The 10,850-nt window shown below is 62.7% G+C and overlaps 1 protein-coding gene across 3 annotated transcripts in view; it reads right to left on the bottom strand.

Moving 5' to 3' along the window:
• SH3TC1 (SH3 domain and tetratricopeptide repeats 1) overlaps nucleotides 1-10,850 on the bottom strand; it is a 44,811-nt gene that overhangs the window by 2,721 nt on the left and 31,240 nt on the right. For all 3 annotated transcript variants that reach the window (XM_035005385.1, XM_035005383.1, XM_035005384.1), the window contains 7 exons: nucleotides 9,830-9,871; nucleotides 6,538-8,193; nucleotides 4,323-4,503; nucleotides 3,170-3,320; nucleotides 1,947-2,069; nucleotides 1,096-1,246; nucleotides 56-252 (listed from right to left, as the gene is read on the bottom strand). In XM_035005385.1, coding sequence (XP_034861276.1) covers nucleotides 56-252; nucleotides 1,096-1,246; nucleotides 1,947-2,069; nucleotides 3,170-3,320; nucleotides 4,323-4,503; nucleotides 6,538-8,193; nucleotides 9,830-9,871 — 2,501 coding nt within the window. The remainder of the gene's footprint in view (nucleotides 1-55; nucleotides 253-1,095; nucleotides 1,247-1,946; nucleotides 2,070-3,169; nucleotides 3,321-4,322; nucleotides 4,504-6,537; nucleotides 8,194-9,829; nucleotides 9,872-10,850) is intronic.

Below are 10,850 nucleotides of genomic sequence, written 5' to 3'. Positions count from 1 at the left end.
ACCCCACGCCAAGAGGGACCCAAGTGCCCCGAGCCCTGCCCCCCGCCCCACCCACCTTCAGATCGTAGAAGATGATGTCGCCGAGCACCAGATACACTTTCACATAGTACAGGGTCTCCTCATCGAACTGCAGGGGCGAGCTGCAGAGCGACAGAGCCTTGAGGTAGAAGTGCTCCGCCAGCTCGCCGTGGCCCAGCCGCTGGTGCAGGGCCGCCAGCCGGTGGTAGGCCACTCGCTCGTTCAGCCGGTCCCCTAGGGACGCAGGGGAGGGGGCGCACGTGAGGTCACAGCTGCAGGGGTGGGGGGCACAGACCAGCTCCGGCCCCCACGCCCACACTGTCTCAAAGCTCCAGCCAGTCACTTCCCGTCCCAAGACTCAGTCTTCCCGTCTACACAGCGGGCCCAGTATTGCCTGCGCCCTGTCCACGTCAGGAAGGTGGACATCCCAGCTCTGTGTCTGCACACGGCTGCCTGGAGGGGGTGACAGCAGGCCCCAGAGTCAGGCAGTCTGTGCATCGCCAAGCACTGGGACTCCAGCCAACCTGCAGACACGACAGGGCCCCTCCCTGCTGCATTAGCAGGAGCCCCCTCCCCCCACCCTCCCCCCACCTGTCTCCAAGTCCCTGCCCGTTCCCCGTGGGGCCTGCACACACACCCTACTGCACACCCACTGCGTGTCTCTCTCTGGGGTGCTGGGACAGAGGGTGCCCGGCATTGAGGGGACCGGGGTGTGGCCAGCCAGGAACAGTGGGGCCGGCAGAGTGCCGTGATGGACACCAGTAAGGCATGGCATGTGTGCAGGGACGGGAGAGAAGCCTGGGTGTCCACAATGCAGGGCCACCAGCCGGCCTCCCGGTCAGCCGGGAGAGAGGCGGAGGAAGCCACAGGGCGGACACACAGCGCGTGGGACACTTCCTGAGAGGCCCCGACCCGTCCCCCGGGCAGATTTGGGGCCGCTCAGCCCAGCCCCCTGGCAGGAGAGAGGGCAGCTGCAGCCCCGAGCAGCCCCGCAGGCGTCCTGGGCTTCGGCCTCCTGTGCCCACCCTGCAGGTTCCGGAGGCGGAGGCCCCGCGGGGGCCGGTGTGCGGGGCTCACCCCGGGTGATGCTCAGCGCCAGGGCCACGTGGGCGAACTCCAGGCCCTCGCGGGGCGACTCCAGCTCGGCCAGCAGCGCCACCAGCTTGTTGCACAACCGCAGCTCCACCTCCTGGTTCCCTGTGGTCACGGCCAGTGGCAGCGCCCGATCCTGCCGCACAGGCAGTTGTCAGGCCTTGCCCACAGTGGCCGGCCCGGCCCAGGACCGCTCCAGGGCCCTGAACACACGCAGGGAGCTTCCACCCCTCCATCCCTGCATCTGTATTCAGCTCTGGCCCCCAAGGGCAAGGTCAGCCTGGAGAGGCCCTGACAGTCCCAGGGCCACTGGACCTTGAGCAAGCTGGGGCGTGACCTGCAGCCCATCTCAGTGACCTCAGACCGCCCCCACCCCCCGGGCGATGAGAGCCTGACCAGGAGGGTCCAACGCCCCTCCGCGCTCTAAAAATGCTTGTCTCTCTGTACCCCAGGGCTGAGCTGCACGCCGTGAGCCGGGTGGGCAGGGAGAAGCCGGCCTCCTTGGGAGGCTCCTACAGCCCTGGGCCCCGGTGCCGGTCCCCCCACTGACGTGCTGTCCTGTCTCTCTGAGCCTCAGCTTCCTCATCTGCAAGACGGAGCAGGACTCGCCTCCCAGCTGTTTGAGGACCTGTAAGCCTGAAGCTGCCTCTGTCCCTCAAACAGTCCCTCCTTTCTCCTTCCCTCCCAGGTTGGGGGTGGGGGTCCAGATCACCCCAGGTGAAACCACCCAGAAACGAAGCGAGTGCATGGGGCAGCCCTCCAGTCCAGGTGGGAGGCCTCTGCCAGCCCACTCCTGTGCCTCGGCCCTCGAGGCCCACCCTCGTCACCCAGCTCACCCGGTAGAAGGACACTGCTTTCTCTCGCTCCCAGGTCCCATTGAAGAAGATGTCCCCAGCCGCCTCAAACAGCTCCAGCCCCAGGTTGGGGTCCCCCGTGTACAGGGCCGCATTCTGTGCCACCTGTGGGCATGCAGGAACTCTCATGAGACCCACAGTGCTCTGGAGGGAGCTCACAGCCTCCCCAGCCGCCCCCAGGCCCTTGAGGCGGCCCTGAGGATGCACGACACGTGCGCTGGGTGTCTCTTTCCTCTCCCACACCTCCGTCCCTCAGCAGGGACTGGCCTGTTTCCAGCCCCTGTGCAGCTGGGGACATCAGCTCCCACTACATAGCAGGGGGAGCCCCATCCAGCTGGGGCCCCGGGAGTCGGCAGGTGTGGGCTGCTGAGGACTCTGGGACGGAGCTCGGAGGGGGCTCTGAGTCCTGCCGGCCGCTCCCGGACCCTGGCGTTCTCTCCTCTGGCTTCCCCTCTACCATTTATTTTCCTCCGTGGCCCTTGGCAACACCTGCCCGTCTCTCCCACCAGATGCTAAGGCTGTTGGTTCTCCAATGCATCCAGGGCCCAGCAAGGTGCCTGGCACGTAACAGGTGCTCAACAAGCACCAGGAGTGGACAGGAGTGGGCTGGCCCCGCGGGCAATCCAGAACCCGCCACACTCCCATGCACCTCTGGCCTTCACCACCACATCCCTGTCCGCAGCCCCAAGGCGGCCCCGAGTCAGAACTGTCAGAACTGCCCTCCCCGCCCCCCCGCAGCCATCCGCTCCCGCTCTGGGATCCTCAGCCCCTGGCCCAGGGAAGTACACACCAGGTGCTCAAAAATGGAAACACTCATGAGCCTCATGAGTCTCTCAATTTACTCAAAATCATGTCACGTTTGGGAACTCAGCTGGAAATGGAGCTCCCGTGATGAATGCATTTTTTAAGGGGACAGGCCATATGCTGCCGAAGCAAGTTCTTCTGTGTGTCAGTCGAGTGAACACATCATCTGCACGTTTATTGAGCACTTGCTGTGTACCAACACAGCGGTGGGCGCGGTGAGGGGCACAGGCGTCTGGGCCCCGGGGGCTGGGATTGTTGTGGAAGATGCTGGGGGGCGGGGCGTCCAGGGTGGGGGTGGCAGGGGCGGCTGGCGAGCAGCAGGTGCCCGCAGCGGGTTGGGGATGAGGGAGCGAGCGAGCCGGGGAGCAGAGTGTGCATGCACGCGCCCCACGCCCTTGCACCTGGATGTAGAGATCCACCAGCTCGTTCTGCTGGAGGATGTAGTAGATCTTCCCTGCCTGCAGCCAGGCATGCGCCTCCTTCTCCTTCTTCTGGAGGTCGATGAAGATCCCCAGACTGCGCTTGGTGTAGTCCAGCGCGGACTTGTAGGCCCTGGAATTCGAGCGGGCCGGTCAGAGCGCGCGTCCCCAGGCCGGCGGCCTGCAAGCGGGCACGCCAGGCTCTTCCCAGTGCCTGTCGGGTGACTTCTGTGCATCCGGCAACAGTAAGACACTCTCTGGAGGGAACGGGGAGGAGGAGCAGACCACCCTCTCTGCACCCCACCCCGACTCCCCAGACACGGGCCTGCCCGACCCCTCCAGCCACAGCCTGGAACATCAGCGCTGGGCAGAGATTTACAGATAATGTAGGCCAGTGGTTCCCAAACTCAGGTAGGATTGTAGGGCCCTGCTCCCAGAGCTTCGGACTCAGCAGGTCTGGGGTGGGGCCTGGGACTGTGCATTCCCAGGAGGCTCCCAGGTGATGTGGATGCCGCTGATCCAGGGACCCTGCTTTGAGAAGCATCGATCAAGGTCACTGTCCATTAGTCCTGCTGTGAAACTGAGGCCCAAGGGTGTGGGGTAGAGGCCAAGATGGGCCCATGGCTCCTTCCCTGCCTCTCAGTGAGTCCCCAGCTGGATGGGGAGGTGATCAGTGATCTTCCCGGGCCGTCCGTTACCCCCTCTGATCAGGATGCTCAGTGTGGGCATCACCCCGGACAGGTGACCCTGAAACTCTGCCCACAGGAAGCAGGCAGGACAGCCAGCTACCTCTCCGTGGATGAGAATCCTTCAGGTCCATGTGGCCACTGTGTGTGTCATCCGAGGGGACAGTTGGGGACAGGTTGCCCGGCCCAGAGCTGGACTGGCCAGAGGAGACTCAGGGCAGGCAGAGGTCAGCTTACTAAAGCCACCAGGACAGGAAGAATGGCCCAGAAACGCACACGCTACCTCCACCGGGAGGTCGGGAGGTGTATGGGCGGAGGACAGCTGTCCTGGGACCCACGAGCCCTGGTCAGGACGACCCCCAGGCCCGCCGACTCAGAGCCTGTCTGACACCAGGAATGAAACAGCCCCTAAGGAGAGGTTGCCCCCCGATCGGGGCCGGTGTCCTTACCGCTCAGTGCCCAGCGACAGGTAGAGCTGGCTGAGGGTCTCCAGGAGCTGGCCTTCCAGCGCCTTGTCGGCCACCCTGCTGGCCAGCGAGAGCTGAAACTCGTGGTAGACGACGCACTGGGCCTTACTGGGCAAGACTTTGCTGTAGAAGTGACACAGTTGCTGGACGGCTCGCAGCTGGCCTGGGTGGGGGTACAGGAGGAGCACGTCACCATCGTGCATTGCGTGACATGGGACATCTGCAGGGCTCAAAGGCCCCCGCTGTGTGCCTGCGTCTTCCGTGCCTCCAGCCGGGGTCATGGCAGGTGGGGAAACTGAGCTCAGACAGGCTAGGCCCCCTGCTCAAGGTCGAGCAGCCGAGGCGCACCGTGGGGAGCCCAGGCAGGGCATGTCACAGACACGCTGCTGACCACTTCCACGATTCCCAGGCCTGGGGGTCCTGGCCAGCCCCTCCCAGCACGCCGGGCAGCCTGCCTCTGCTTCCCAAGACCCCTCCCGGCCAGACAGGGGCTGCCTTCGCACCACACTGACCGGCAGACGGCACCAGCCTCCCCACGCGGCAGGTGGGCACGCTGAGTCCAAAGCAGAGTACGGTGCACGGTGGGGCTGGGATTCAGACCCAGCTTCCAGCTCCTTTACGGAGCCGGGCTCCGAGCCCACAGCCTTACTTGCCTCGCCTGAACCAGGGGGCTGAGGGCGGTCGAGCGCTTTCCCCACTAAACCGATCCAGACATCAAGGAGGACACAGACGATCAGAACAACCCCGTGACCCATGCGACCTCACACGTCCTATTCCCCGGGACAGATCATGTGCCGAGTCCCAGAGCAATTCTCAGTACACGTGAGGGGACGGGCGTCTTACAGAGCATGGAACGAGACCAGAAATCAGTAGGAAGGAAGTTCGGGAAGTTCACGGGTATGTGGGTGCAAAAAACGTGCTCCTAAATAGCCCGCGGCTCACGGAAGACATCACAACAGGAACTCGACGGTGTTTGGAGATGAGTGGAGATAAAAGCACAACGTACCCAAACCTACAGGATGCAGGACTGCAGCATTTAGAGGGACTTTCTAGCTCTAAATGCCTACATTAAAAAAGAAAAATTTCAGATAAAAAATTTAAACTTCCACCAAAAAGAGGAGGTAACTAGACCCAGAGCAAGCAAAAGGAAGGAACAACAAAGGTTCAAGAGCAGAGATAAAATAGTAACATCGAGAAGAGAAAAACCGAGAGAGAAAATGAATGAAACTGAATGATGGATCTTCGGGAAGATGAGCAAAACGGACTCATCTTTAGCCAGACCAGAAGAAAAGCTGTAAAGTTGTCAGAATCTGCAGTGAATGAGGGGGCATTAGCACCAATCTGACAGAAACGAAAGGCACAGAGGAGGATGAACGATTTATGCTGACAAAGGTCAACCTCAATAAAACGGACAAACCTAGGGAGACACAAGCTACCAAAACCAGCTCAGAGAGGATGGAGCGACCCTCAGCGTCCTTGAGGTTTAGCACGGGGGGAGGGGGACAGCGGGCCTTGTGAGCGCAGCCAGGACCTGCCCGAGGCTGCAGGGCACGTGTAGGGACCCGGCTCTTGGGTCCTCCTAGGGGTCCAGAAGTTCCCCTTCCAGGCTCAGTGAGTGTCCTATATCCCTCAGTGGCTCCCCAGTGCTCTCGGGGAAAATGCCAGCCCACAGTCTGGATTCCCTGGCCCCTGCTTGGGTTTTCACCACCCACCACCCAATGCACCCATCCCAAACTCTGCATCTCCCTGCATGGCCCAGCCTCTCACCCCAGAGCCTTTGCATGGGCTGCACCTTCTGCCTGCCCTCCATCCCATGCTTGGCTAAACCCTCCTCAACCCTGAGGTCCCATGAGTCGGGGCCAGGAGCCTCCCATCATCACGAGGAGCACCCCCTTTTGTGCCTCCTGTGACCTGGGCATCAGTTTCCCACATTTGGCCACCAGCGGAGCCTGCACAGAGCCTGGCGTGCTCTGAGAGCCGCCCCCCAGCCAGCCTCAAAGGCACCTGCAAGTATCTGCAGGTTTCCACCACTCAACACTCTGGATGCTGGGAAAACCACCGCTTGCCTCCGGGTCGCAAACCCCGGGCGTGCTCTGGGCAGACATGGAAAGAAAACACGTTATCTCCCAGGAAGCCGGCGCGTGGACCCCGACCCGGGGAAGAGTGGGGCCAGGAACCGGGCGCGGCTGACGCTTACCCTCCAAGTGGTCCGTCTCCACGGCGACCAGAAAGGCCCACTCGTAGTAGCACTTGCCCTCTCGGGCGAGGGCCCTGCGGGTGTACAGGTGGCCCAGCCTCAAGAGCACCCAGGTGAAGTCCTGGCCGCGCTCCCTGCCGGGCAGCCGCGAGAAGAGCTTCACGGCCTCCAGGTGGTAGTGCTGGGCCAGGCCCACCGCGCCGGCCTGCAGGCACAGGGCCCCGAAATTGGCCAGGACCACCGCTTGGTTCCGCAGCTGGCCCTGGTTCCGGGCCACTCGCAGGGCGCGGTAGTAGCCCTCGGCCGCCTGCCGGGTCCTGCCGGTCCTCCTCAGGGCCACGGCCGCCACGTTGGCGATCACGCCCTCCTGGTCCACGCTGGCCACCGCCACGTCCAGGACGGACTCGAGGATGTCCAGGGCCACCGCGCTCTGCCCGTGGAGCACGTACAACCAGGCCAGCGCCACCACGTAGTCCACGGCCAGGCGGCCGCCGGCGCCCGCGGCCGCGTCCACGGCCTGCGTCATGCAGGAGATGGCCCTGGCCTGCTGCCCGTGGTGGCTGTGCAGCCGGGCCAGGCTGGCGCAGAGGGGGCCGCGCAGGGGGCCCGAGGCCGCCGAGGCCAGTGCCCGCCGGAGGTAGTGCGCTGTCTGGGAGGGCGGCCGGTGGCGCCGGGGCGAGTTCCGGAGGACCAGGTCCGCGCTCCGGAGCGAGCCGCCCGGCGAGCCGCGCGCCCGCAGCGAGGCCGCCCTGACGCAGCCGAGCACCAGGTGTGGCAGGCACTGGCGGCTGTAGATGTCGGCCAGGAGCAGGTAGCCGTCCGCGGGCCAGCAGGCCTCCGGGGAGCCCGAGGCCACATGCAGCAACAGCAGCCTCTCCAGGAAGGGCAGCGCCCCCTCGGGCTGCTTGAGGCGGGCGTGGTGCCTGGCCAGCAGGAAGCAGGCCCGGGCCTCGGCCTGGGGGCTCCGGCAGAGGATGGCCCGGCGCAGGGCGTGCCTCAGGAGCTCCGACTCGGCCTCGGTGCTGCAGACGTGGCCGGGCGTCCCCAGGAGCAGGGCCGAGGCTTTGGGCAGCACCTGCGCACACCTGTCCCTGTTCTTCTGCTTCAGGTGGATGGTGGCCAGGTTGGCGTACACGGCCACCACCAGGAAGAGGTCGCCAAAGCGGCCCCCCAGCGCCCCCAGGGCCTCCTCGAAGTACACGCGGGCCTGGGACAGCTTGAGCCTGCGCACACACAGCCGCCCCAGGAGGAAGCAGAGCCTGGCGAGGGCCATGGGGAAGCCGGCCTTCTTGGCCGCCGCCCGGGCCTGTGCCAGGTGCCCGGCCAGCTCCTTCTCGTCGCTGAAGCCACAGAACAGGGTGCTCAGCCCCGGCAGGGAGAGGTCGTACAGGCCACGGAAGCAGGCCTTGTACCCAGGCGCGTCCAGGAACAGCAGCAGCGAGCCCAGCGCCTCCGGGTGGGCCCAGTCGGCCCCCGCGTCCAAGCAGAAGGAGGGCTCCTCGCTGTCCTGTGAGCTTGCACCACTGGACGCCGTGCACAGACCCCAGGACACCGGCTCCTCGGGGCAGCCCCGGCCGGACTTGCATTGTTCTAGAACATTCTTCACCTTCTGGAGGGTCTCACGTGGCTCTGGGTGCAGGCAAGGCTGAGGCATTTCTGCAAAGCACCAACCCCCTCGGATGGATTAGAGTCTGATCGGGGTCCAGATTGGGGTAGGGACATCCCTCCGAGCCTCAGTGTCCCTGTCATGAGGGCCTGAGCCTCCCCTACCTGAGCACCAAAATTCACGTGAAATGCCGAGCCCAGAGCCCAGCACCCAGCACTCAGGGGGAGCTCAAACATGGTTACAAGAATAAGGATCGGTTTGGCCAAGCTTTTCACCCGGTAACCCCTTCCTATGCTTCCCGTTTGAAAGCACCGCTCTGCGATCACTCGGAGTCCTTTCCCCTCCAGAAAGAATTAAAGCCACTTAACGGACAGACGCGTCCATGTTCCCGGCTACAACCGCCTCCGTGGGATTTCCCAGTGCTTGGGGGTCTCCTGTCAGGTGCAGGACCCCCGTGAAAAATCATTATGAGCCAATCAGAGCTATGGGTCAGCAGGTGCTCACAAGCCACCCACAGAACGGACGAAACCCGCACCGCTGGAGGACAGCGATGTCTGTGTCCCTCTGTCCAGCTCTGGTCTGGGGCCATGTCTGGTAGGAAAGATGAGGAATGGCTCCCAGACCCCCGGGTCTCCACCTTCCCCCTGGCTGGTTTGAGAATCCGAGGTCCACAGCTACTAAAGGGACAAGGTGCTGGAGAATCTGGGGATGCCCGCTGCCCAAAGCGCCCGCCCACCGGACTGTTGGCTTTGGACGGAGCCAGAGCCCGAAGACACATCCAGGGCTGAGCTTCCTGTTGGGAAAACATGAGCTTAAAGAGGAATGTGTTTGGAAGGAAAGAACCAGCATCTAAAGACTCTTGTGTTTTGAGTTCACATGCAAAAAATATGTTCAGAACTAACTCTCTTTATTAGTCTATAAAGGCTAGGAATAAAAAAGAATTCAGTGTGGTTCAGGGGCAAATGTCTGACCTGACTACCTGATGTGTGGGTGTGAATGTGCCCCCACCCCCTCCAACGCTGGCAGGTCCTGCCTCCCCTCACTCAGCAAGCCCTGGGCTGCAGGGAGGGCCCGGGAGTAGCCCTGGAATATCCAGAACCTTCCTTCTCCAATACCCAAAGTGGCCCTTCCCTGTTTGCGTCTAGGTGGACCCCATTCCCAAGGAACCCTAATGGGACCTCGGGCATTCAAGTCCCCAGGATCTCCCCGATGCAGACCCTCTGTGGGGGGACGAGATGGTGGTGTGGAAGGAGGAGGGAGTCTCCCTTAACCAGCTCCCAGGGGGAAGAAGAGGCGGATCCTAGAGGGATTTCTGCAGCACGAAGCTCCAAATACAGGCCCTATACCCCCTTCACCTTCTCAAAGCAGAGAATTTCAGCTGGTCTAGGTTTCAAGAAAGGAACCATGGTTGGGCATGGGCTCAGGCAATGGAGAGGACGCCCCCACCTTAGCTGGAGGGCTGGCGTGTTCACGGGGGACCAACTACCACAGCAGCGGGGGGCTTCACCTTTACCTCATCCACCTCCCCTGCAGGGCCGGACGCCCCACCTGCCCGCCCTCCCCCATGAAGGTGTGAGGTCCTGGCCCAGCACCCCATCTGTACCCAGCCCTGCAGCCTCTGCCTGGCATCATCCCCCAAGGCCCCGCCCGTCCCCATAGGAACTCTGCCCTGTGGAAAGAACCTACCTTGTTCTTCCAGCTGGTCAAACTCGGCTTCTTCTAATCTGTCTGAAATGGGGGAGAAGAGAAGTGTCACCCTCGGCCAGCACCTCTGGGAGGGGCCATGTCGGCAAGGGGTGGTGACACCAGGACAGGAACACTCGGGCAGCCTGAGGGGCTGTGGAGCTAGGGGATCCCCCGGTCGGTCGAGGGGCTGAGAACCCCCATCTTGCAGGCTCTGCCCCACCCCACCCTCTCCAGAGGCCGCGTGCTTCTGCAGCCACTGCTCTGGGAACTGGGGTGCGCTGCCCACCATGGGCAGCCCTCGGCCTCACGGGCTGTCCCCGGGAACAGTGGGGAGCTCCACTGCGCCCCCACCCTCCTCTCGCCAGGGCCAGCCCTCCCTAAGCCTCGCTTTCCACCTCCTGAAAATGGGCCGACGCTAGCAGCTGGCTGGGAAAAGTCGTATGAGGTGTGAAGTCAGCTACGACAAACGTGCAGGCTCGCAGGAAGCTCTGTGGCCCCTGGAGGAAGAGGACCCCCAGAACGCCCCCCCTGCACTGAGGGGTGCCGACAGCCTTCCTAAAACAGAAGACATTGCATGCCAGGCTGGCTTAAGCCTTATACGCTCAGCTGAAATCTAAGTTTGCCTGTTTAGAGAAACCAATCTGTGGGAACCTAGAAAGTTTACCTCTGCCGTTGGTGGAGAAGCTCCCGCAGTGTGTGTCAGCACGTAGACCGCGAGCAATGTGTGTATGTGCGTGTGCGCGCGCGCATGTGTGATGTGTAGGTGTGTGCATGTGTGTGCATGCATGATGTGTAGGTGTGTGCACATGTGATGCGTGTGTGCATGTGTGTGTCGTGTGATGTGTAGGTATGTGCATGTGTGTGTCATGTGATGTGTAGGTGTGTGTGTGCATGCATGATGTGTAGGTGTGCACGTGTGATGTGTAGGTATGTGCATATGTGTGTCGTGTGATGTGTAGGTATGTGCATATGTGTGTCCTGTGATGTGTAGGTGTGTGCATGTGTGTGCACGTGTGATGTG

Source organism: Mirounga leonina, unplaced genomic scaffold (genome assembly GCF_011800145.1).
Source record: "Mirounga leonina isolate KUSES-001 unplaced genomic scaffold, KU_Mleo_1.0 Mir_129, whole genome shotgun sequence".
Taxonomy (NCBI): Eukaryota; Metazoa; Chordata; class Mammalia; order Carnivora; family Phocidae; genus Mirounga; species Mirounga leonina.
Note: the sequence above shows the minus strand (reverse complement) of the source record. Positions and strands in the feature narration are given on the sequence as shown.